The sequence below is a fragment of the Mobula hypostoma genome, chromosome 6, assembly GCF_963921235.1.
Source record: "Mobula hypostoma chromosome 6, sMobHyp1.1, whole genome shotgun sequence".
NCBI lineage: Eukaryota > Metazoa > Chordata > Chondrichthyes > Myliobatiformes > Myliobatidae > Mobula > Mobula hypostoma.
The window spans coordinates 41,377,173-41,404,677 of NC_086102.1; the positions used below are offsets into that span (position 1 = coordinate 41,377,173).

Genomic DNA, 27,505 nt, shown 5'->3' on the forward strand with positions numbered 1-27,505 from the left:
GGGACTATACAGTGCCACACTGTTCTATGTTCTGAAGGGACTATACAGTGCCACACTGTTCTACATTCTGAAGGGACTATACAGTGCCACACTGTTCTACGTTCTGAAGGGACTATACAGTGCCACACTGTTCTACGTTCTGAAGGGAAATATACCGTGCCACACTGTTCTACGTTCTGAAGGGACTATACAGTGCCACACTGTTCTACGTTCTGAAGGGACTATACTGTGCCACACTGTTCTACGTTCTGAAGGGAAATATACTGTGCCACACTGTTCTACGTTCTGAAGGGACTATACAGTGCCACACTGTTCTACGTTCTGGGGACTATACCGTGCCACACTGTTCTACGTTCTGAAGGGACTATACCGTGCCACACTGTTGTACGTTCTGAAGGGACTATACCGTGCCACACTGTTCTACGTTCTGAAGGGACTATACCTTGCCACACTGTTCTACGTTCTGAAGGGACTATACCTTGCCACACTGTTGTACGTTCTGAAGGGAAATATACTGTGCCACACTGTTCTACGTTCTGAAGGGACTATACTGTGCCACACTGTTCTACGTTCTGGGGACTATACCGTGCCACACTGTTCTACGTTCTGAAGGGACTATACCGTGCCACACTGTTGTACGTTCTGAAGGGACTATACCGTGCCACACTGTTCTACGTTCTGAAGGGACTATACCTTGCCACACTGTTCTACGTTCTGAAGGGAAATATACTGTGCCACACTGTTCTACGTTCTGAAGGGACTATACTGTGCCACACTGTTCTACGTTCTGAAGGGACTATACTGTGCCACACTGTTCTACGTTCTGAGCAGTCTCATAGCACCTGGTCCACAGCTTTCATGTAACCCACACAGGCACTAATAACATAAGACCATAAGACATGGAAACAGAATTACACCATTTGGCCCATCAAGTCTGCTGTGCCATTCCATCATAATTGATTTATTATCCCCCTCAACCCCATTCTGCTGCCTTCTCCCTGAAACGTTTGATGCCCTAATTAATCAAGAACCTATCAACTGCCACCTTATATATACACCCTTTTGCACCCGATTTTTGAATTTTCTCCCCATTTAGACAATAGTCCATGCCTTTATCCCTTCTACCAAAGTGCATGACCATCCACTTCTTTACACTATGTGTAAGTCCTCCTGCAGAGTCCCTGCTTCCCCAACACTACCTGCCATTCCATCTACCTTTGTATCGTCAGCAAACTTGGCCACAAAGCCACCAATTCCTTCATACAAATCATTGACATATAATGTGAAAAGAAGCACTCCCAACACCAACCCCTGTGGAACACCACTATCACCAGCAGCCAACCAGAAAAGGCTCCTTTATTTCCCACTCTTTGGTCCTGCCAGTCAGCCAATCTTCTAACCATGCTAGTGTATTCCTGTAATAACATGGGCTCTTATAGCAGCCTCATGTGCGTCACCATATCAAAGACCTTCTGAAAATCCAAGTAAGCAAAATTTACTGACTCTCCTTTGTCTATCCTGCCTGTTATTTCCTCAACGATTCCAACAGATTTGTCAGGCAAGATTTATGTTTAAGGAAACCATACTGACTTTGGCATATTTAGTCATGTACCTCCAAGTACCCTGATAACTCATCCCTAATAATGGCTCCAACATCTTCCTAACCACTGAAGTCAGATTAACTGGCCTATAATTTCTTTTCTTCTGCCTCCCTTCCTTCTTAAAAAGTGGAGTGACATTTGCTATTTTCCAGTCCTCCAAAACCATTCCACAAACTAATGGTTCTTGAAAAATCATAGCTAATTTATCACAGTCTCTTCAGCTACCTCTTTCAGAAACCTAGGGTGTAGGCTTTCTGGTCTTTCCATGCCCCTGTAATTACCTTTATTCCACTGTAATACTGATACATTGGATTTTAGCTTCTCTTTCTCAAACTGCAAGTTAATTCTATCATATATCATCACTGTCTTCTAAGGGTTCCTTTACCTTATGCTCGCTAATCAAATCTGGGTCATTATACAGCACCTAATCCAGAATTTCCTTTTCCCTGGTAGGTTCAGTCACAAGCTGGTCTAAAAAAGCCATGATGACCTGTGTCAAGATGGTGTTAGCAAACCATGAGACCAACAGCGATGTCCTTCAGACATGTTATATGTATTTCTAGTTTCTGATTACTGTACTCTTTTATTTGTTGCAATTTAGTGTGATTTTGATCAGGGAAGACCAGCAGTCAATGAATGACGCAGCACTAAATTAAACTGAACTGAACTAAACTGAACATTCCTAGACTGTTTTAATGACTCTGCGGTTTGATGTTTAATATTCTGTGTCTTACTTTCTCATTTCTTGCTGTCTACACGTTTTTTTGTGTTGGATGTTTGATATTTTCTTTGAACAATGTTCCATGTTTCGTGGCTGTCTGCAGGAACACGAATCTCAGGGTTTTATACTGCATGCACATTTTAATAATAAATGTACTTTGAATCTTTGAATCATGGGCATTCTACAAATTTCCTCTCTTAGTAGCCAGTACCAACCTAATTTTCCCAATCTACCAGAATATTGAAATTCCCCATGATGATCACAACACTGCCCTTTTTACATGCCTTTTCTATCTCCCATTGTAACTTGTATTCCACATTCTGGCTACTGTTTGGAGGTCTGTATATAATTCCCATCAGGGTCTTTTCATTCCTGCAGTTTGTTAATTCTACCCACAAGGCATCTACATCTTCTGATTATATGTCACCTCTTCCTAGGGATTTCATTTCATTTTACCCCCTGTACCTACCTGCTTATCTTTTTATACAATTTGATACATGTGGATGTTAAGTTCCCAACCATAATCTTTCAGCCAGAGTCAGCGATGCCCATGTCATTCTTGCCAATCTCGAACTGTGCTCCAAGATCATCTGCCTTACTCTATATACTGTGTGCGTTCAAATATTACACCTTCAGTCCTCTATTCCTCACTGTTTTTTGATCTTGGCCCCTCTTGCATTTTAATTTATCCCACAGACTGTGATTTTGCCCTATCATGTGCCTGTCCTTCCTCACAGTCTCAGTACACACTGCATCTAGTTGTATACCAACTGCCCCATCCTCAGCTCTATCAGTCTGGTTCCCACTCCCTGTCAAATTAGATTAAACCTGCCTGCAAGGATATTGGTTCCCCTTGGATTGAGGTGTAACCCACCCTCTTTGTGCAGGTCATACTTTCCCCAGAAGAGGTCCTAATGATCTAGAAAACTGAAACCTGCCCCCTGCACCAATTCTTCAGCTACTCGTTCATCTGCCAAAGTATCCTATTCTTAGCCTCACTGGCACCTGATACAGGCAGTATTCCAGAGATTACTACCCTGGAGGTCCTGCTTTTCAGGTCTCTTCCTGACTCCCTATATTTCCTCCCTAGGACTCCTCCCTTTTACCTACGGTATGCCGTTAGTACCAAGACGCACCATGACTTCTTGCTGTTCATCGTCCACTCTTTGAATGCTGTGGACCTAATCCGAGACATCCATGACGCTGGCACCTGTGAGACACCATACTATCCAGGTGCCTCTTTCATGTCCACAGAATCTGCTGTCTGCTGCTCTAACTATGAAATCCCTTATCACTACTACACTCTTCTTCTTTCCCAGTCCCTTCTGAGCCATGGACAGATTCAGTGCCAGAGATCAGGTCACTGAAGCTTCACCCCTCCCGCAACAGTATGCAAAATAGTATACTTGTTATTGAGCGGGATGGCCACGGGGTACTCTGCACTGGCCTCCAATTCCCTTTTCCTCTCCCGACAGTCACCCAGCCAACTTCGTCCTGCAGCTCAGGGGGTGATCATCTCCCTGTAGCTTCTACCTATCACCCCCTCGTTCTCTCGTATGGGCCAAAGGCCATTCAGCTGCAAAGTTCCAGTTCCTTTAACATGTTCTTTAATGGTCATCCAGCTGCATCTCACAGTTGCCTAACATAGCTAGGATTAGAAAAGAGATTTTGCAACAGAGCTTAGAATTTGTACTCTGCAACAGGATGTGGCTAGGCTGAGTGAGAGGGCAAAACCCTGGCAAATAGAGCTGGATTTAGGAAAGTGTGAGGTTGTGCAGTCAGCGGAGAGAGAGTTAGATGACAGATTATGATCTATAAATGGAGAGAGCATGCAGATGAGTCGAGTGTGGACAGACCAAGGTGTTCTTGTGCATAAAACACAGAAGGTTAATGAACAGATGCAGCAAGTGATCAAGAAGGCAAGTTGTGTGTTGGCCTTCATTGGTAGGGAGTTGGAGTTAACAAATACTACAGTCATGCAGGGCATTGGTGCGGCCATACTTAGAGAACAGTATATGAGATTCTTTATCGATGAGATTATCCCATTGCAGATTGCTAGTCCTATTATTTAGAGTTTATAAGAATCAAGAAAGATCTAAGGAGTGATGGCAAGGTAAATACTGAAGTCTTTCCACCAGTGGGAGATCTTAAACCAGGAAATCGGGTTACAAGATTATGCACAGTCATTTAAAACTGAGGCGCATGAGAATTTATTCTTACAAACATGGAACATAGACTAGTACAGCACAGTACAGGCCCTTCAGCCCACATTGTTGTGCTGACCCTCAAACCCTGCCTCCAATATAATCCCCACCTTAAATTCCTCCATATACCTGTCCAGTAGTCTCTTAAATTTCACTAGTGTATCTGCCTCCACCACTGACTCAGGCAGTGCATTCCACGCACCACCATTCTCTGAGTAAAAAACCTTCCTCTAATATCCCCCTTGAACTTCCCACCCCTTACCTTAAAGCTATGTTGTCTTGTATTGAGCAGTGGTGCCCTGGGGAAGAGGCGCAGACTATCCACTCTGTCAATTCCTCTTAATATCTTTTATACCTCTATCATGTCTCCTTTCATCCTCCTTCTCTCCAAAGAGTAAAGCCCTAGTTCCCTTAATCTCTGATCATAATGCATACTCTTTAAACCAGGCAGCATCCTGGTAAATCTCCTCTGTACCCTTTCCAATGCTTCCATATCCTTCCTATAGTGAGGCGACCAGAACAGGACACAGTACTCCAAGTGTGGTCTAACCAGAGTTTTGTGGAGTTGCATCATTACATCGCGACTCTTAAACTCTGTCCCTCAACTTATGAAAGCTAACACCCCATAGGCTTTCTTAACTACCCCATCTACCTATGAGGCAACTCTCAGGGATCTGTGGACATGTACCCCCAGATCTCTCTGCTCTCCCACACTACCAAGTATCCTGCCATTTACTTTGTACTCTGCCTTGGAGTTTGTCCTTCCAAAGTGTACCACCTCACACTTCTTCGGGTTGAACTCCATCTGCCATTTCTCAGCCCACTCCTGCATCCTATCAATGTCTCTCTGCAATCTTTGACAATCCTCTACACTATCTATAACACCACCAACCTTTGTGTCGTCTGCAAACTTGCCAACCCACCCTTCTACCCCCACATCCAGGTTGTTAATAAAAATCATGAAAAGTAGAGGTCCCAGAACCGATCCTTGTGGGACACCACTAGTCACAATCCTCCAATCTGAATGTACTCTCTCCACCACCACCCTCTGCCTTCTGCAGGCAAGCCAATTCTGAATCCACCTGGCCAAACTTCCCTGGATCCCATGCCTTCTGACTGTCTGAATAAGCCTACGGTGTGGAACCTTGTCAAATGCCTTACTAAAATCCATATAGATCACATCCACTGCACTACCCTCATCCATATGCTTGGTCACCTCCTCAAAGAACTCCATCAGGCTTGTTCAACATGATCTGCCCTTCACAAAGCCATGCTGACTATTTCTGATCAGACCATGATTCTCTAAATGCCCATAGATCCTATCTCTAAGAATCTTTTCCAACAGCTTTCCCACCACAGAAGCAAGGCTCACTGGTTTATAATTACCCAGACTATCCCTACTACCTTTTTTTGAACAAGGGGACAATATTTGCCTCCCTCCAGTCCTCCGGTACCATTCCCGTAGACAACGAGGACATAAGGATCCTAGCCAGAGGCTCAACAATCTCTTCCCTCTCCTCGTAGAGCAGCCTGGGAAATATTCCGTCAGGCCCCGGGTACTTATCCGTCCTACTGTATTTTAATAACTCCAACACCTCCTCTCCCTTAATATCAACATGCTCCAGAACATCAATCTCACTCATTGTCCTCACCGTCATCAAGTTCCCTCTCATTGGTGAATACCGTACCGAAGAGAAGTATTCATTGAGGACCTCGCTCACTTCCACAGCCTTCAGGCACATCTTCCCACCTTTATCTCTAATCAGTCCTACCTTCACTCCTGTCATCCTTTTGCTCTTCACATAATTGAAGAATGCCTTGGGGTTTCCCTTTACCCTACTCGCCAAGGCCTTCTCATGCCCCCTTCTTGCTCTTCTCAGCCCCTTCTTAAGCTCCTTTCTTGCTACCCTATATTCCTCAATAGATCCATCTGATCCTTGCTTCCTAAACCTCATGTGTGCTGCCTTCTTCCACCTGACTAGATCTCCCACCTCACTTGTCACCCATGGTTCCTTCACCCTACCATTCTTTATCTTCCACATCGGGACAAATTTATCCCTAACATCCTGCAAGAGATCTCTAAACATCGACCACATGTCCATAGTACCTTTCCCTGCAAAAACATCATCCCAATTCACACCTGCAAGTTCTAGCCTTATAGCTTCATAATTTGCCCTTCCCCAGTTAAAAATGTTCCTGTCCTCTCTGATTCTATCCTTTTCCATGATAATGCTAAAAGCCAGGGAGCAGTGGTCACTGTCCCCCAGATGCTCACCCACCGAGTGATCTGTGACCTGACCCGGTTCATTACCTAGTACTAGATCTAGTATGGCATTCCCCCTAGTCGGCCTGTCCACATACTGTGACAGGAATCTGTCCTGGACACACTTAACAAACTCTGCCCCGTCTAAACCCTTGGAACTAATCAGGTGCCAATCAATATTAGGGAAGTTAAAGTCACCCATGATAACAACCCTGTTATTTTTGCACCTTTCCAAAATCTGCCTCCCAATCTGCTCCTCTGTATCTCTGCTGCTACCAGGGGGCCCATAGAATACTCCCAATAGAGTAACTGCTCCCTTCCTGTTCCTAACTTCCACCCATACTGACTCAAAAGAGGATCCTGCTACATTACTCACCCTTTCTGTAGCTGTAATAGTATCCCTGACCAGTAATGCCACCCCTCCTCCCCTTTTTCCGCCCTCTCTATCCCTTTTAAAGCACTGAAATCCAGGAATATTGAGAATCCATTCCTGCCCTGGTGCCAGCCAAGTCTCTGTAATGGCCACTACATCATAATTCTATGTATGTATCCAAGCTCTCAGTTCATCACCTTTGTTCCTGATGCTTCTTGCATTGAAGTACACGCACTTTAGCCCTTCTACCTTCCTACCTTTACACCCTTTATTCTGCTTCTCTTTCCTCAAAGCCTCGTTATATGCTAGATCTGGCTTTACTCCATGCACTTCTTTCACTGCTCTATCGCTCTGGGTCCCGTTCCCCCTTGCAAATTAGTTCAAAACCTCCCAAACCATGCTAGTGAACCTACCTGCAAGGATATTTCTCCCCCTTGAGTTCAGGTGCAACCCATCCAATCTGTACAGGTCCCACCTTCCCCAGAAAAGATCCCAATGATCCAAAAATCTAAAACCCTGCTCCCTGCACCAACTCCTCAGCCACGCATTCAACTGCCTCTCCTCCAATTCTTACCATCACTATCACATAGCACTGGCAGCAATCCTGAGAACACCACCCTTGAGGTCCTGTTCTTCAGCCTTCTGCCTAGTTCCCAAAACTCACACTTCAGGACCTCATCCCTCTTCCTGCCTATGTTGTCGGTCCCAACATGTATCACGATTTCTGGTTGCTTTCCCTCTCATACCAGGATGTCGTGCACCCGGTCAGAGACATCCCCGACCCTGGCACCCGGGAGGCAACAAACCATGCAGGTGTCCTTCTCACGTCCACAAAATCTCCTGTCTGCTCCCCTGACTATAGAGTCTCCAATGACAACAGCTCTCCTCTTCTCCATCCCACCCTTCTGCACCACAGGGTCAGACTCAGTGCCGGAGGCCCTGCCGCTGTGGCTCACACCTGGTCGGTCGTCCCCGCCAACAGTATCCAGGACGGTAAACTTATTATTCAGGGGAATGGCTACAGGCGTGCTCTGCACTACCTGTCTGCTCACCTTCGCTTTCCCCTCTCTGACTGTCACCCAACGGCCTGCTTCTGACAGCCTAGGTGTGACTACCTCCCTGTAGCTCTCATCTATGACTGCCTCATTCTCCCTTACGAGTTGAAGTTCATCCAGCTGCTGCTCCAGATTCCTTACACGGTCTTCCAGATCGCCCAGTCATATGCACTTCTGGCAGATGTGACTCTGCGGGAGAGAGGAGTTCCCCAAAGACTGCCACATCTCACATGAGAGGCACATCACCATCTCAGGAGACATTGTAAAGACTAACTGGGAACAAGCTTGTCCTCCGCCTCTTCTCGTCAAAGCCTCAAAACTCTACTCCTTCACTGGCTCGCTCGCTCACTCACTCACTCACTCGAGCTACCCCTCTATTTATTTGTTTGAGCTGTTCAAACTGCTTTGACCTCGACTGCCCAATCAGCTGCTTTCTGCTCTGTCTGAGCTATTCAAATCTTGATTGTCTAATCAACTGCTTTCAAATCTTGATTGACTTGATTGCACAGAGTGGTATTGTCTCTGCATTTCTCTTGCCCGGAAGGTTGTGAGGCTTGTTCATTGGAGTTTTGAAAAAAGGAGTTAGATTCATTTTTTGAAAGATCAAATAGTTGGAGACTATGAAGAATTGTCACAGAAAAGGCAGATCACTTATAATCCCATTGAATGGCAGAGCAGGCTTGAAAATCTAGGTGGCTACTCCCGCTCCTACTTTTTGTGTTTTCGGTAAATTCACTAATGTAGGAAGGCTCTTAAAATGCAATTCTGGAACAAAATACTCAAATCTATCCAAGGCCAAATTAATCAAGACCAGAAAATATTTCTGATGGATTGACTGTGTGCAACTTTATGTACAAGATTAATTGTTGAAGGAACCTTAACATGCTTGAATCAGCCAATTCCAGCCATGCAATTTACTAAATATAATGTAATTTGAGCCAAAATTAAAATACTACAGTACTCTGTCCTGCTTCCTTCCAGTCACTGAGATTCCTCACTTCCCTACCAGCATGGTAACTGTTGATTGAGGTGGACAGTTGATTAATGTCTTAGTAAACAGAACAGTGCCTCGTGAAATGTGAAATTCACTTATATTGCAGTTATTGAATTAAATTTTATTAAGACTCAGTGTTAAAGCCTGAAACTTGACCAGGTGGAATTGTGAAATTCCACTTGCATCTTAGTAAAGAACAAAACTCGGGGGAAATGCTTTTTCAGTTCCATTACTGTAGTGGATTTCACTACAAAAACAGATACGAGGTTACTAGTAGTTACATGGAATATATGTGCATCTTGGAAAGACATTAATTCTCATTTCAGAAGATTATTTCAGGATTCAGTCAAAGAAAATAATAATGAATCCTCAGTAAAATTTCAGATGTGCTTAGAGTGCCATTGGGGTTTGGGTTAGAACTCGATGCTGAGTGACAGTGAGTGGGCGTTCAGATAGATGTCGACAAACATTACTGAAACTTAGCCATATCTCAGAAACCCCATCATAAATGAGAAATCTCACTTATATCCTACTGAGTCTTGCTGTTAATTAAAATCTAGGTGAAGCTTCAGTTCATCATTTTGTGGTTTAGTTAGATCAATGTTCTATTTCAGTGAGATTTCAGTAAAGTCACAATGTAGGAATACAGTAACAAGTTAACTGAAAACAATACAATAAAAGCTATACCTCTGATAAATCAAGTAGTACAAGATGAGATTGCAAACACTAGCTTCACTCATTTCAATAGAGCTCAGTGAGATCTCAGTTAATCTGATTAATTCCCTGCACAATTGAGTAAGATCTCCGATACTGCATTGGTGAATAGCTATGTTAAGGTGCTAATTCAGTCCTAATACAATGAATTGTAATGTGATGATAGATGCATTAAACAAAACTCAATAAATCACAACTAGATTAATAAAACCCCAGCTGCAAATTATTCATCAATTGGTAGGTCTACATTGGTCAATGGTTGACCACGGATGATGTGTCCCAGCAGTCTACACAAGCCAGGGCAGTACGATATAGAGAGCAATCTGTTGCCCATGCAGCAGATTCCGCCTCCCCCCTCCACGCAGCTGATGAATCCAAAGGAATGGCAGAGACCGATACAGTCAGGCACCAGCAGTGTTGCAGGAGTTGCCACTCAATGTTGGACTCAATTTAGGACTTAGGGACTCCAGTTCTGGATTTTTCCCTCAGGACTCACTCCCAAAGCTTTCCCCTATGAGTGGGCATAGCCACAAGGCAGTGAAGCGTTGACATCAGAGTTTCCCTTCTCCTGGATGAGCTGCCAATCATGGCTGATGAGACCCATCTGCCCAAAGCAACTGGCTTTAAGTCTTTTCCCCACTTTCCTGTCGGTAGAAACAGATCTGCTGGGCTTAGTAGCTAAGCCACACATGAAGACCAGGAGCTGGGCTTGGTTATCAGAGGCTATTTGAGGTGCATGCCATTGGGAGGTTATCCCCATGAACCACAATGCTCCCCCCTTCAGCTATGACAACCTTAAGGAACCACAAATCATTAGTCTGCCACATAATGGCATTTTTGTATCAATGTTACAGTGAAAATTTCCTATTCACAAACTGTGGTATAATTCAACAGTATGCACTGAAAATTCAATTCAACTACTGCCTCAAAACCCTAACTGAAGTACAATTCTGCTTTTTTTTTTCAGCTTTGCCTCACTTTTGTCAGTTCTGAATTGCAGTTTTGGAAATGGAGTTTTAAAAATTGTCTAGGATAGGAACAGATATTTTTCATATGTTCCCTTTATACAAATTGAATGTAATCCCGTCGGTAATTAACACGAGAAATTCCACAAGCTCATGAGGTCACATTTCAATTGCAAAAAAGAGTTCTGAAGATGTTCACAAATACTTTTAAGGGAAAAAAAATCAGATAACACAATATTGTTTGAAAAGTTTGTTATACTTAATCTCCTACCGAATACATTTTGTTGCCTCCGGTCTAGATTTTAAATCTTGATCCTTTACAGCTACTCCGAAATGTATTGGGAAAAGACCTCCCAGTATAATGTCTCCCTTTTTTTGTGCCCTTTGGTTTGGCCCATATCCTGAGACACTGTAAGACTGAAGAAGGGTAAATCCCAAGAATAAGAGTTGACAGTAATAATGCGCCATTGTGCAGTCCTCTCTCTTCATCAAATTTGACAGCTCCAGTCCTGCCAATATTTCTTTAGAGAAGATTCAATGAGGGTTTTTGCTTATCTTTGTAATAGGGGATGACTCTGCTGTAGAATTTTTGAAAGATGAAAACTGATTTCTCCTTGATGTCTTCCATCTTGTGAAAAGTTGATCATATATTCCTAGAATGAGTGAATAAGTTCTTCAACTTTGTTCCATTTTGTCAGATTCCTTTAGGAAAGAAAAGACAAAAGTCGGGTAACTAAACACTTGCACTTTAGAATTGCCATGGATAAAGTTTCTCTTGCTTTCTATCCTTATATCTTTCCATGAAGCCCATTCTCATTCCCTTGGCTTGTGATTATGGAAAAGATGCAGCAAAAGATAACTATGAATGTATAATGTTTCTCCGTCTGGTAGAAGCAAGACAGGTCATAGAAAAACACAGTGCTTGCAAGTAAAAGTACAACTAAAGGCATTCTTCAGGAACCCACAGTGTAAAATTTTGTTTAAAATCCTGAATTCTTCACTTACCTGTCTTACAAGCTATGACTTCAATTTTTTCTTACCTCTGCTTGATATTTGGTATCATCCCCATCAGTGACCTGTACTTTGTTAGTACTGACAGCTCCCCATAGTTCACACTGAAACCTAAGAACCATGTTAGTTCCAGCTCTAAGGACTGAAGGAACTGTAGATAGTTCAGGTCAAAGCCTTACATCGGAAATGAAGTGTACAATTCCTCCATCTTGCGCCCATCACAGATGCTGCTCGAATGGCTAAGTTCCTTCAACAGATTGTTGCTTTAGTTTTAGCTCTGCTGTATGCCAATTGTGTCTCCACTGAAAAGTCAGCTGGTTTGGGGCGTAAAACAATTTACACGCAAATACGTTTTTGGAAATACCTGCTTTAAAAATAGAAGTTAGAGATGCCTGTTTAGAGGGAGGAACCTGACAGAAAAGCAATTATTTGCATATTTTTCATAACTAGTTAATACAGTTGTTTTTGTTATTCCAATGCAACATTCACATTGTCAGGCATAAGAGTGAACTTTCAAATATTACTATGGTGCATGAAATCCCCGGAAACATGTTTCACTTATAAGGAAATTCATCATATCGTGAGAGTTGAGTAACCTGTGGATTATTACTCAAGGTATTGGAGTAGTTTGGAACAAGCAAAGTTGTGTGTGTGACAGAAGAGACTAAACATGATCCGTGACAAATAAATCTGCAGCTGAGATACAGAGAAGTAAAAAGTTCCAGTCATTTTGTGTGATATATCACTACCTTTTGACAGATTCTTGTGCATTAAATATCCTGCGACGTAACAACATATAGAACAGTAACAGAAAAACATATTGTACAGGAGTGAAAAAAGCTCATTAGTGCTCATTCTGGTTCAACCTCAACCACTACAACTTAACTGTGCATAAAAAAAAATCATTCTCAATGAAGCAATGTTTAACTAATTTGCCTTCCCATTTGTTCAAACATCTTTCAAAATGTACCCTAAAATAATGATTACCAGTGAGGTGCTTACATTTCCACCACAATCTGCTAGCCTGAGGGCCTTTCACTTTCTCCTGCAGCAGATATCCGATCAGTCCACTTCTCTCATTTTCCTTCAATTTCCCTTTTCATTCCACTCACTTCCCAGAAGTCAAAGGTTTGGTTATGGGAGCTCACAGGAATGCAGGCTATCTGTGTCTTTTTGCATATATGTGGAACAGTCCCTAGGACTGTTTTTATCCCCAGTATATTGATGCCGCTTCTGACCCTCATGCACCTCCACTGCCAACCTCCATCCTTCTCTCACTTTTCCATGGTCCAGCTTCCATTCTCTTTTCATTTTGTTCCTCTCCTTTTTTCTCTATTTCTAACTCTGGAGATGAATGACTGATTTTAATATCCATTGCAAACCTATAGACCCCCCCCCCACCTTCCTTTGCAGGCTCCAGGCCTGTTACCCCATGTCTCTGGCTCTGTTCTGATGACATAACTTTCCTTTACCACTGTTTTTGAGGGGTCTTCATTTTCTCTTTACCCTGGGTTCCGTTGTTGACAGGTCTTTCAATTTCAGCTGTTCCATTTGTAGCATTTTTGCTCTTATTCTATCTCTTTCAACTCAGAATAAGCATTTCTTTTATATTCAACTTCCACCTCACCAACCTTCACAGTCAGCAGACTATCCTCCATAGTTTCTGTCATATTGATGTGATGTTACCACTGAAGATATCTGTCCCTCCATTCTCCCTTCAGAATCATTCCCTTTCTGTCCCCCAAGTTACTCTTCAACTCCACCCATCACAACAACTTTCCATGGAATAGCACAAGATGCAGCATCTACCCTTTCAGCTTCTGCAGTCTAGTGATCTGAAAACACCTTCCAGGTGAAGCAGTAAGTTACTCGGACTTTTTCCAATCCATTCACAATGTGGTCTCTGCACTGGAGAAACCAAAGGCAAATTGCGTGATCAGTTTGCTCGGCTTCTGCCTTCCTTTCACAAAGGCTGACCATGAGCTTAGAATCACTGATCACTTTGGCTCTCCATCCTATTTCCTTTCTGACCTCACTGTCTTTGCCTTCTTGCATGTTTCACTGAAGCCCAAGGTAAGTTTAAGGAAGAGCATGTCATTTTCCAATTAAGCACATTACAACTCTCCAGTTCGAAGGTCCAAAGGTTCAACAGTTCAACGTTGATGTAATGATTTCAGAAAATCAACCTTTCTAGTTTTGTGTCAGAACTGGGCAGTTCTACCGAAAGGCCAGCAACGTGTAACTCAGTTACTCTTTTGTCACTGATGCTACCTGTCCTGACGCTATCTCTCTCCAACTGTACCTCCTCTACACAAATAATTGACAATTAGCAAGCCTTAATCTCCTTCATCAACTCAACTGTCACCCAGCCCACTTGGTCTCTCCTTACTCCCACTCTCCCTCTGTACTCTATTTACAACATTTGATTTCTTGTTTGGCCTTCACTTTGAAACGTTAGCTGCATCTGCTCTGACAACAATAATGCCTGCCTTATTGAGTATATTTTACATGTTCTGTTTTTATTTCAGATTTTCAGCTTCTGTAGGCTTTTGCTTTTTGAGTGTTATTATATTCAGCTGGAGGCTTCCTACTTGTCTTCGCTTCAATTCTCAAAAAAAGCACAAACCTAGTATTACAAAGCTTCGCTTGACATTGTAATTTCCATTGCATATTTGGTCATGTTTTAAATTTTACCTCAGATGCCCTCATATTATACGAGGGACGTGTTGCTTCAAAATTGTTCTTGTTTACGTCTACTCCCATTTTTCTCCTCAATTTCACTAGATAAAGGAATAATTTATAGAAGCATTGGTTACTGTCACTGACTAGAAATATAGAAGCATTGGTTACTGTCACTGACTAGAAATATAGAAGCAAACCAATGAAGGTAACGAGTGGTGATTTTCATCCTCACTGGAAGACGGAGCAAGCAGGTCATTAGCTTGTCAATATCAAGCAAATGCACTCTATGATAAAGGGGTAATCTGCTTCACCAATTGATTGTACACATAACGATGGTGAAGATATCATTCAAAAGGAGGTGGAATAAATGACCTGTTTTATAGTGAAGTAGCCAAACACAGGTTATTTTTCAGGGTCTTCCCTGAGCTGCTATACTATTTTATTCAAGCATCTAACCTGTTATGAGTATTATACTCCATCCCAGGTCTTGCAATCTGGCTGCTAGTGTTAGGCCAGCCTGAATCTATCAGGCAGTATTGTATTGGTGGGTTTGATCAAAGAGGCTTCTGTGACCAGCTCTGAAATGAATACATTCTTCTGTAGCCAACGCAGGCAATTGGTGATAAAAGTAAAACAGCTGCCACCATTCTGGGACTAATGTGGCATTGCACCCTCCGTCCAAGTTCAAAGGGGAGAAAAATTAGGTGGGGTGAGTTACAATTGTGGTGACAGGAAATTGGAATCAGCTTCCTCTAAAATGCTTGGTTCCCTGGTGGCCCTGATGGCCCTGCCTCCACAAACAAAACTCCTCTTGCTTTTCCCTCTCCCCACACTTGTGCCCATGCTAGCTTTTGCATTCATGATGAGATAGTGAGCTATCCTGATTGATGGCTAACTGGTTACCTGAACATCACTAAGCCAGAACATCCTCCACTATAAAATTATAATTTTGATTTAAACATTCATCAATAGAATAAAGTTTAAATAAACATCATTTACCTCAAATTCCCTTTGGTCAGTAAAGTTGGCAGAGCATGATGCACAGAACAAGATTTTATATCAAAGAAATGCCACTAAATAAACTGATGAGTGTGAAAATCGTACAAATTGGTTCTCAATGAATACAGGTAATGAATTTAAATTATCCATACAACAGTAAGAGTTAAAAAGAATTATAACCAGAAAAAATACTAACGTTTAAATTCCACTTCCAGGTTGTGGTTACCAATAACTCTACTACCGTGAATACAGTTGCAGTTTTTGTAACTCCTTCCCATGTTATGTTAAATATAACCAAATGCAGGATTGCGAAAAAAGAAGTACTGTCATTTCTAAAAGCCAGGAGGAACTACTGTCGAGAGTAACATTGGAACCACTGGTCTGCAGCAGCCTCAGTAACAGATGGTAACTATAGCACCGGCAGAGGTCAACTACGGTAGGTGCAACAGCCTCTAAGCAACCTTATTGAAATTAGTAATTCATTGCAGCCTGGGGAGAGAACACCAAGCTGTACTATTAGACAGGAGTAATACACAGCTTGAAAGGATGGCCTGAGGCACTGTACCGTTTCCATTGTTACTTGAATTTAAATCATTCATACATTCCTTGGAAGCTTATGCACTCAGGCTCCGTTAAATTTATGCTCTTGAGAACTTAGATTTGCAAATCGTTTTTTTTTCAAAATAAAATCAATGCATTTGGTCTGTATTATGCAAATTGTCCTTGACTATAAGTTAAGAAGGGTGATTTTAGGGATCTAAAAATTTGCAAATAGTGGAAGTCCAACAGGAAATGTTGAAATGCTCTGCAGGTAAGACAACTTCGGTACAGAAAGGGTTATCATTTTGGGTTATGACCTTTCAACAGTTCAAGACCATTGACTGTTTCATAGATGCTGCTTTTAGATATGTCTGATGTTGCCTTCTTCTACAGCTGGCAGTGGGTGAAGGTAATGCCTCTGATATGATAGTTGTAGAATGAAGGATTTCACAATCTATGTCTATGTGCTTGAAGACAATGATGCTGCAGGTGGTTGTGCCTCCTACAGCAGCTGACTTTGAACTGTTTTGAATGTATCCCAGTCTGCAGGGGAGTGAATGCTACATCCTCTGGTTCAGGAGCCTACTTTGTACAAGACCATGACGGGTTTTCCTTATAATTTTACATATCATCCCACCTAAGTTTCCTTTTGCTAATTCCACTGAGCCGTTCTTGAAGATTCAAACATTCTCTTTCACCAAGAGTATATTCAATGGTCTTGCACTTCCCCCAAATAGTGTTCAAAATACCAGAATACTGATACATCAGCTGAGAGAAGACAGTAGAGATTTTGTTGCTCCTATTTGACCCGCTGATAGAAGCCTTCTGGGTTTTGGAAGCACTGTTGAGACTCTCTCTGTCCTGACTGCATAGCACATCCAGCACCACTGCTTGGTCTGCCTTTAAGATAAACCACATCAAAATTTACTGATGAAAGGGCATTAGCTAAAAATTTTGGTTCTGCAAGCATGATCCTGCCTATCTACGACTGAGCAGTTTTTGGGATAGCTGTCCAATTTTGGCCATCCACAGATATTAAGAAGAACTTTGAATGTCAACCGGTATGATGTTCCTTTGATGTAACTGGTATCTAGGCCGATGCTCAGAGCTCAGACTAGATTATCAACTATTTTTTGAAGCAATTTTACCCAACTGAGTAGTTTGCTAAGTATTTTAAGACCATAAGACATAAGACAAAGGAGCAGAAGTCAGCCATTTGGCCCATCGAGTCTGCTCCGCCATTTTATCATGAGCTGATCCATTCTCTCATTTAGTCCCACTCCCCCGCCTTCTCACCATAACCTTTGATGCCCTGGCTACTCAGATACCTATCAATCTCTGCCTTAAATACACCCAGTGATTTGGCCTCCACTGCCGCCCGTGGCAACAAATTCCATAGATTCACCACTCTCTGGCTAAAAAAATTTCTTCATATTTCTGTTCTGAATGGTCGCCCTTCAATCCTTAAGTCATGCCCTGTCGTACTAGACTCCCCCATCATGGGAAACAACTTTGCCACATCCACTCTGTCCATGCCTTTTAATATTCGAAATGTTTCTATGAGGTCTCCCCTCATTCTTCAAAACTCCAAGGAATACAGTCCAAGAGTGGACAAATGTTCCTCATATGTTAACCCTCTCATTCCCGGAATCATTCTAGTGAATCTTCTCTGTACCCTCTCCAATGTCAGCACATCCTTTCTTAAATAAGGAGACCAAAAATATTTTGAAAGATAGTTGGTCTCATTTCTGTTAGTCAAGGAAAAAAATAGCATGAAATTAGTTGTTCTAAGGGATATGAGCAAATCATTCGTTTTGCGGTCATCACAATGGATACTAACTTTTTATGCCCATGGTCGTAGTTGGGCTGGTCTGGGTCTCTGACCATTAATAACTATTAAATCAGTGTATGTGCTAGAGCCAGTGTGGCTCGAGTTTGCAAATTTAATGCATGCTTCTATAGCTATGGACCTCTAAACCATATTGGAGTGATTGGTGCTCACCTGCAATAATCGAGTTGTTACCTGGAGGTAGTTCGCACCATCAAGTCCATACTAGCTCTCTGTTGAGCAACCTATTCAGTTCCATTCCCCTTGCTCTTTTCCTGAATACTGAGGACTATTTTCCCTGTTGCATAGACTCATGGACTGACTAGACAAGATTTATTTAAGTAATCTCTCATCCTGTAGTTTGCTCACTGGTTGAGGTGGGAATGGTAGTGACTACGTAGCGATGGTATGTATTTACTTCCTCAGGATATCAGTTCCTCTGCTTGTTTGCTCTGCAGCTAACTAATATCTGCCATAGTGCCATCGTGCCAGGCTCCTTCAGAAGCAGCTGAGATCCACCGATCTGTAGCTGGCTCCTTACAGGCTTGAACCTGAGCGGAGTCAGCTATGGTACTTGAATGGGAATCCAGTCCCTTTCTACTAGCTTTTAGAATCTGCAAGGGGAAAAGCTAACTGGAAATCACCGGGTCTTTGAAGAATAAATTTAAGGCAGAATCAGAATCATTTCACTATCCCTGACATGTCATGAAATACTGTATGTGGTTTTACAGCAGCAGTACAGTGGCTACTTTCTTAGATACCTCCTGTACTTAATAAAGTCACCACGGTGTGTACATTCATGGTCTTCTGCTGCTGTAGACATCCACTTCAAGGCTTGATGTGTTATATACTTAGAGATGCTCTTCTGTACACCAGTGTTGTAATGTGTTGCCTTCCTGTCAGTTTGAACCATCCTGTCTACTCTCCTCTGACCTCTCTCATTCACAAAGCATTTTTATCCACTGAACTTTTTCTTTTGTTTTTCACATCATTCTCTGTAAATTCTAGACACTGTGGTGCATGAAAGTCCTAGGAGTTTCTGAGATACTCAAACCACACAGTCTGGCATCAACAATTATTCCACAATCAAAGTCACTTAGATCACATTTCTTCCCCATTCTGATGTTGGGTCTGAACAACAAGTGATCCTCTTGACCACGTCTGCATACTTTTATACAATGAGTTGCTGCCACATGTTTGGATAGGTATTTGCATTAACAAGCAGCTGTATCTAATAAAGTGGCTACTGAGAGTATGCAGCAATTGTGTTGGTTATTAACTTCATTACCATTATTATATACTGCTGTAAATTACATTGCAAATCAATTTCTGAACCTGCACTGACAGACTCTTCTAGAGAAGGAAGTATACTGAGCAATACCCACAAGATGCTGGAGGAAATCAGCAGGAAAGGCAACATCTATGGAAAAAGTACTGTCAACGTTTTGGGCCGAAACCAAAACGTCAACTGTTTACTCTTTTCCAGAGATGCTGCCTGGCCTGCTGAGTTCCTCCAGCACTTTATGTGGGTTGCTTGGATTTCCAGCATTGACAGATTTTCTCTTGTTAAGAAAGTCTGTATAATAATGTGGTTAACTGGATCAGCAAATTTGCAGATGAAACCAAGATTGGGGTGTAGAGGACGGGGAGGAAGACTATCAAAGCTTGCAGCGGGATCTGGAACTGCTGGAAAAATGTGCTGGTAAATGGCAGATGGAATTTAATGCCTTAAGTGTGAGGTTTTGCACTTCGGCTGGACAAACCAGGGTAGGTCTTACAGTTAACGGTAGGATACTGAGGAGTGTGGTGGAACAAAGAGATCGGGAATACAGGTCCAAAATTCATTGTGGTGAATCTATGGAATTTGTTGCCAGGGGCGGCAGTGGAGGCCAAGTCATTGGGTGTATTTAAGGCAGAGATTGATAGGTATCTGAGTAGCCACGGCATCAAAGGTTATGGTGAGAAGGCGGGAGAGTGGGACTAAATGGGAGAATGCATCAGCTCATGATAAAATGGCGGAGCAGACTCGATGGGCCAAATGGCTGACTTCTGCTCCTTTGTCTTATGGTCTTATGGTCTTATGGAAAGAGGTGTCACAGGTAGATAGGGCTGTAAGGACAACTTTTGGCACATTGGCTTTCATAAATCAAAGTACTGAGTACAGAAGAGGGCATGTTATGTTGAAGTTGTATAAGACACTGGTGAGACCTAATTTGGAGCATAGTGTGCAGTTTTGGTCACCTACCCACAGGAAAGACGTAAATAGGTTTGAAAGAATATAGAGAAAATTTACAAGGATATTGCCGGATCTGGAGGACCGGAGTTACACGAAAGATTGAATAGGCTAGCACTTTATTCCTTGGAATGTAGAAGATTGAGGGGCGATTGACAGAGGAATACAAAATTATGAGGGGTATAGATAGGGTAAATGCAAGCACACTTTTTTCATTGAAGTAGGATGGGACTACAACTAGAGGTCATTGGTTAAGGGTGAAAGGAGAAAAGTTTAAGGGGAACATGAAGGAAAACATCTTCACTTAGAGGTTCATGAGAGTGTGGAATGAGCTGCCAGCTCAAGTGGTGCGTGCGAGCTCAACTTCAATGTGGAAGGGAGGTTTGGATAGGTACATGGATAGTAGGATATGGAGGGCTAGGGTCCTGGTGCATGTCGATGGAAGTAGACAGTTTATTTTTACTTTCACTGGCTCTATCTTGAGGTGAATGAAAAAATAATATTTCTTCATATTGGTACCATTTAATTCTTTTGAGACTGCTGGTTAGACAGTCAGAAGTCCACATTTGGTACTTGATCCCAAAACAGGCTTTAGGCCTTATTGCAAGGGATCTTGTTGCCAGGTGATCATATCAAAAACATTTGTCTTCACAATATGGCCAAATAACAGGGTGTGACAAAGAATAAACTGTTTCCTCAGTGTTCCATAAAGAAAAATTTGTGTAATACAAGATATGCTTTTCAGGGCAGGACAGTGTGTTGCTGAATAATGAAGTTCTTTGATTCTTGGGATGAGAAGGTTGGCTTATGAGGAAAGAATGAGCAGCTTTCAACTTTTCACAGTGAAATTTTATTTTTGTAAACAAAAAGTGATGTTATCAAATTATTAAGATTCTGAAGTTGGATTTGGAGGAGGGTGGGGTGGCAGAGGTGGGGGTGGAGGGGGTTAGGGAGATATGGCTGGTTCCTGTGCAGTTGGTCTGTGGATGTTTCCCTCTGTAAGGGGGCTGAAAATTACGGAGATAGTAAGTTTATGGTAACAAGTCAGCCACTTAAATGAGAAGATGTAAATCTTTGTCATTCTCTTCCAGCAAGGACTTGGATGCCATAAGTACTTTCTGAGATGGACAGTTTTTTTTTGTGCCGGTGAGATTTGTAGATCGTGGGACTGTAGTAAAGGCCAAATACCACCCACCTCATGCAGCTCAAGATATTGGCAGCCCTGTTGATCTCCATGGGGACTTTCTCTCTCCCCAGCCACCTTTTTACTCTTCATATAGCTATAGAACCTCTTGGGATTTTCCTTAAGCATCTCATACCTTCACTTTACTCTCTTGTTTTCCTTCCTAAGTGTATTCTTAATCTTTTCATAGTCATAAAGGGATTCACTTAAACCCAAAATATGCATCCTTCTCTTTTCTTGACTAGAGCCCCGATGTCTCTCATCAGCTAAGAATCCCTAAACTTGTCAGGTTTAGACAATAGACAATAGGTGCTGGAGTAGGCCATTCGGCCCTTCGAGCCAGCACCACCATTCACTGTGATCATGGCTGATCATCCACAATCAGTATCCAGTTCCTGCCTTATCCCCATAACCTTTGATTCCGCTATCTTTAAGAGCTCTATCCATCTCTTTCTTGAAAGCATCCAGAGACTTGGCCTCCGCTGCCTTCTGGGGCAGAGCATTCCACATATCCACCACTCTCTGGATGAAAAAGTTTTTCCTCAACTCCATTCTAAATGGCCCACCCCTTATTCTTAAACTGTGGCCTCTGGTTCTAGACTCACCCATCACCGGGAACATGCTTCCTGCCTCCAGCGTGTCCAATCCCTTAATAATCTTATATGTTTCAATAAGATCCCCTCTCAGCCTTCTAAATTCCAGAGTATACAAGCCCAGTCGCTCCAATCTTTCAACATATGACAGTCCCACCATCCCAGGAATTAACCTTCTGAACCTACTCTGCACTCCCTCAATAGCAAGAATGTCCCTCCTCAAATTTGGAGACCAAAACTGCACACAATACTCCAGATGTGGTCTCACCAGGGCCCTGTACAGCTGCAGAAGGACCTCTTTGCTCCTGTACTCAATTCCCCTTGTTATGAAGGCCAGCATGCCATTAACTTTCTTCACTGCCTGCTGTACTTGCATGCTTGTTTTCAGTGACTGATGTACAAGAACACCTAGATCTCGTTGTACTTGCCCTTTTCCTAACTTGACTCCATTTAGATAATAATCTGCCTTCCTGTTCTTACCACCAAAGTGGATAATCTCACAAAGTGGATCCACATTAAACTGCATCTGCCATGCATCTGCCCACTCATCTAGCCTGTCCAAGTCACCCTGCATTCTCATAACATCCTCCTCACATTTCACACTGCCACCCAGCTTTGTGTCATCAGCAAATTTGCTAATGTTAGTTTTAATTCCCTCATCTAAATCATTAATATATATTGTAAACAGCTGCGGTTCCAGCACTGAACCCTGTGGTACCCCACTGGTCACAGCCTGCCATTCCGAAAGGGAGTCGTTAATCGCTACTCTTTGTTTTCTGTCAGTCAGCGAATTTTCAATCCATGTCAGTACTCTGCCCCCAATACCATGTGCCCTAATTTTGCCCACTAATCTCCTATGTGGGACTTTATCAAAGGCCTTCTGAAAGTCCAGGTACAATACATCCACTGGCTGTCCCTGGTCCATTTTAATAGTTACATCCTCAAAAAATTCCAGAAGATTAGCCAAGCACAATTTCCCCTTCATAAATCCATGCTGACCGTTAGCCTGTTACTGCTATCCAGATATGTCGTTATTTCATCTTTTATAATTGACTCCAGCATCTTTCGCACCACCAACGTCAGGCTAACGGGTCTATAATTTCCTGTTTTCTCTCTTCATCCCTTCTTGAAGAGAGGGACAACATTAGCCACCCTCCAGTCCACAGGAACTGATCCTGAATCTATAGAACATTGGAAAATGATTACCAATGTGTCCACAATTTCTAAAGCCACCTCCTTAAGTACCCTGGAATGCAGACCATCAGGTCCCGTTTACCCATTCACCATTATGGCAACATACTGCTCCATGTCCCCACTACTTATCTGTTTGCTTGAGTATCAAAAGCAAGCAACTACAAAACAAACTGTTGAGGAAATCTGCCCATCTGTTGTTGCCAGCTTGATAAGTGACCTTTTGGAACTGAGCAAACAGTATTCACTCTCACTGAAGGTAGTAGAGCATCAAAGAGCTTTGTTAAAAAGTATTTGGTTTAGGTATCTAACGTGTTCGTAGCAACACACACAAAGTGCTGGAGGAACTCGGCAGGCCCCTATGGAAAAAAGTACAGTTGGTGTTTCAGGCCAAAACCCTTCGGCAGGACTGGAGAAAAAAGCTGAGGGGCAGATTTAAAAGGTGGGAGGAAGGGAGAGAGAAACACCAGGCGATTGGTGAAATCTGGAGGGGGGGAATGAAGTAAAGAGCTGGGAAGTTGATTGGGGAAAGAAGCAGAAAGCCATGGAAGAAAGAAAAAGGGGGAAGGAGCACCAGACGGAGGAGACGGACAGGCAAGGAGAAGAGGTGAGAGAGGGAAAGGGGATGGGAAATGGAGAAAGTGGGGGGGGGTGGGTTTGGGGGGATCACGACTGAATGTTTGAAAAATCAATGTTCATGCCATCAGGTCAGAGGCTACCCAAAAGGAATATAAGGTGTTGTTCCTCCAACCTAAGTGTGGCGTCGTCATGACAGTGGAAGACTGGCATGTCGCAATGGGAATGGGAAGTGGAATTAAAATCAGTGGCCACTTGGAGATCCCGCTTGTTCTGATGGATGGAGCATAGGTGCTTGGCAAAGCGGTCTCCCAGTCTGTGTTGGGTCTCACTGATGTACAGGAGGCCAAGCCGGGAGCACTGAACACAGTAAATGTCCCCGAACAGACTCATAGGTGAAGTGTCGCCTCATCTGAAAGGGAACTGTTTAGGACCCTGGATGGTAATGAGGGAGAAGGCGTAACACTTGTTCCGCTTGCAAGGTAAGTGCCAGGAGGGAGTGATGAATGGACAAGGGAGTCACTTAAGGAGCAATCAGTGTGAGGAGTGGTGCGCCACACAGTGGGATCCCATTGGAGGTGGCAGAATGTTCGAAGAATTATGTGCTGGACATGGAGGCTGGTGGGGTGGTAGGTGAGGACGAGAGGAACACTATCCCTGATAGGGGTGGAGGGAAGATGGGGTAAGAGCATATGTGCGTGAAATGGAAGAGATGTGGCTGAGGGCAGCGTTGGTGGTGGAGGAAGGGAAGTCCTTTTCTTTGAAGTCCTTTTCTTTCTGCACTGAAAAGCCTCATCCTGAGAGCAGATCAGAATCAGGTTGATTATCACCGGCATGTGACGTGAAATTTGTTAACTTAGCAGCAGCAGTTCAATGCAATACATAATCTAGCAGAGAGAGAAAAAAATAAATAAAATAAAACATAATAATAAATAAACAAGTAAATCAATTACATTTATTGAATAGATTTTATAAAATGTGCAAAAACAGAAATACTGTATATTAAAAAAGTGAGGTAGTGTCCAAAGCTTCAATGTCCATTTAGAAATCGGATGGCAGAGGGGAAGAAGCTGTTCCTGAATTGCTGAGTGTGTGCCTTCAGGCTTCTGTATCTCCTAACTGATGGCAACAGTGAGAAAAGGGCATGCCCTGGGTGCTGGAGGTCTTTAATAAAGGATGCTGCCTTTCTGAGACACCGCTCCCTAAAGATGTCCTGGGTACTCTGTAGGCTAGTGCCCAAGATGAAGCTGACTAGATTTACAACCTTCTGCAGCTTCTTTTGGTCCTGTGCAGTAGCCTCTCCATACCAGACAGTGATGCAGCCTGTCAGAATGCTCTCCACAGTATAACTGTAGAAGTTTTTGAGTGTATTTGTTGACATGCCAAATCTCTTTAAACTCCTAATAAAGTATAGCCGTTGACTTGCCTTCCTTATGACTACATCAGTATGTTGGGACCAGGTTAGGTCCTCAGAGATCTTGACACCCAGGAACTTGAAGCTGCTCACTCTCTCCACTTCTGATCCCTCTATGAGGATTGGTATGTGTTCCTTCATCTTACCCTTCCTGAAGTCCACAATCAGCTCTTTTGTCTTACTGACATTGAGTGCCAGGTTGTTGCTGTGGCACCACTCCACTAGTTGGATATTTCACTCCTGTACGCCCCCTCGTCACCACCTGAGATTCTACCAACAATGGTTGGCAATGGCAGATGCGGCGGAGACGGAGGAATTGAGAGAAGGGGATGTAGTAGTAGGGTGGGACGAGGTGTAGTCTAGGTAGCTCTGAGAGTCTGTGAGTTTGTAACAGACATCGGTGGATAAGCTGTCTTCGGAGACAGAGACAGTGAGATCGAGAAAGGGGAGGGAGGTGTTGGAAATGGACCAGGTGAATTCGAGGGCAGGGTGGAAATTGGAGGCAAAGTGGTTGAAGTTGACGAGTTCAGCACGGGTGCAGGAAGCAGCACCAGTGCAATCATCGATGTAGCATAGGAAAAATGAGGGAGTGTCACCAGTGTAGGTTTGGAACATAGACTGTTCCATATAGCTGACAAAAAGGCAGGCATTTCTGGGACCCATGCAAATGCCCATGGCTGCCCCTTTCGTTTGAAGGAAGTGGGAGGAGTCAAAGGAGAAATTATTTAGAGTGAGGACAAGCTCTGCTAGGCGGAGGAGAGTGGTGGTGGAGGGGAACTGGTTGGGTCTGAAGTCCCGAAAAAAACAGAGAGCTTTGAGGCCTTCCTGGTGGGGTATAGAGACTGGACATCCATAGTAAAAATGTGATGATGGTGGCCTGGGAACCTGAAATCTTTGAAAGGATCAAGAGCGTGTGAGGTGTCACGGATGTAGGTAGGAAGGGACTGAGCTAGAGGGGATAAAACAGAATCGAGGTATGCTAATATGAGTTCAGTGAGGCAGGAAAAGCTGAACAAATGGGTCTACCTGGACAAATGGGTTTGTGGATTTTGGGTAGGAGGTAGAAATGGGAGGTGTGGGTTGTGGGAACTATGAGGTTAGAGGCAGTGGATGGGAGATTCCCCAGAGTTAATAAGGTCAGTGATGATGTGGGAGACAATGGCCTAGTGCTCCTTAGTGGGTTTCTATTCAAGGGTTAAGTAAGAGGAGGTGTCTGAGAGTTGGTGCTGGGCCTCAGCAAGGTAGAGGTCAGTACGCCAGACTACTACAGCACCACGCTTGTCTGCCGGTTTGATGGTGAGGTTAAGATTAGTGCAGTAGGAATGGAGCGCAGAGCGTTCAGGGGTGTTGTGGATAGTGTGGAGGGCTGTCAGAGGTTACAGCAGGACATTGATAGGATGCAAAACTGGGCTGAGAAGTGGCAGATGGAGTTCAACCCAGATAAGTGTGAGGTGGTTCATTTTGGTAGGTCAAATATGATGGCAGAATATAGTATTAGTGGTAAGACTCTTGGCAGTGTGGAGGATCAGAGGGATCTTGGGATTCGAGTCCATAGGACACTCAAAGCTGCTACGCAGGTTGACTGTGTGGTTAGAAAACATACGGTGCATTGGCCTTCATCAATCGTGGGACTGAGTTTAGGCGCCGAGAGGTAATGTTGCAGCTATATAGCATCCTGGTCAGTCCCCACTTGGAGTACTGTGTTCAATTCTGGTCACCTTGCTACAGGAAGGATATGGAAACCATAGAAAGGGTGCGGAGGAGATTTACAAGGATGTTGCCTGGATTGGGGAGCATGCCTTATGAGAATAGGTTGAGTGAACTTGGCCTTTTCTCCTTGGAGCGAAGGAGACTGATAGAGGTGTATAAGATGATGAGAGGCATTGATCGTGTGGATAGTCAGAGGCTTTTTCCCAGGGCTGAAATGCCTAACACGAGAGGCCACAGCAGTGGTGAGTGCATGGAATAGGCTGCTGGCAATGGTGGTGGAGGCAGATATGATAGGGTCTTTTAAGAGATTCCTGGACAAGTACATGGAGCTCAGAAAAATAGAGGGCTATGGGTAATCCTAGGTAATTTTTAAGATAAGGACATGTTCGGCACAGCATTGGTGGGCTGAAGGGCCTGTATTGTGATGTAGGTTTTCTATGAGTGAGGTTGGAATGGGGGGAGGAGACTAAAAATTCTAGAGGGTTAGTGTCCCATCAGCAGTTTGGAAATCCTTTTAGAAATCTTTTGTAATTTAGAAATCTTTTATAAGATAGTAAATCTCTATGAGTTTTAAGTGTGTTTTAAGAACTTTGTCTGGATTTAAATGTGTGTCACAAAAACAGTAATTAAACTACTTTGTTAGTTGAAGTATCTC

The 27,505-nt window shown here is 43.1% G+C and overlaps 1 protein-coding gene across 1 annotated transcript in view; it reads right to left on the reverse strand.

The window, feature by feature from the left end:
* The window catches only part of LOC134347971 (extracellular calcium-sensing receptor-like), a 90,804-nt gene that overhangs the window by 50,977 nt on the left and 12,322 nt on the right, over nucleotides 1-27,505 (reverse strand). Inside the window, 1 exon segment of the mRNA XM_063050659.1 lies at nucleotides 11,162-11,592. Coding sequence (XP_062906729.1) covers nucleotides 11,162-11,379 — 218 coding nt within the window. The 5' untranslated portion in view covers nucleotides 11,380-11,592.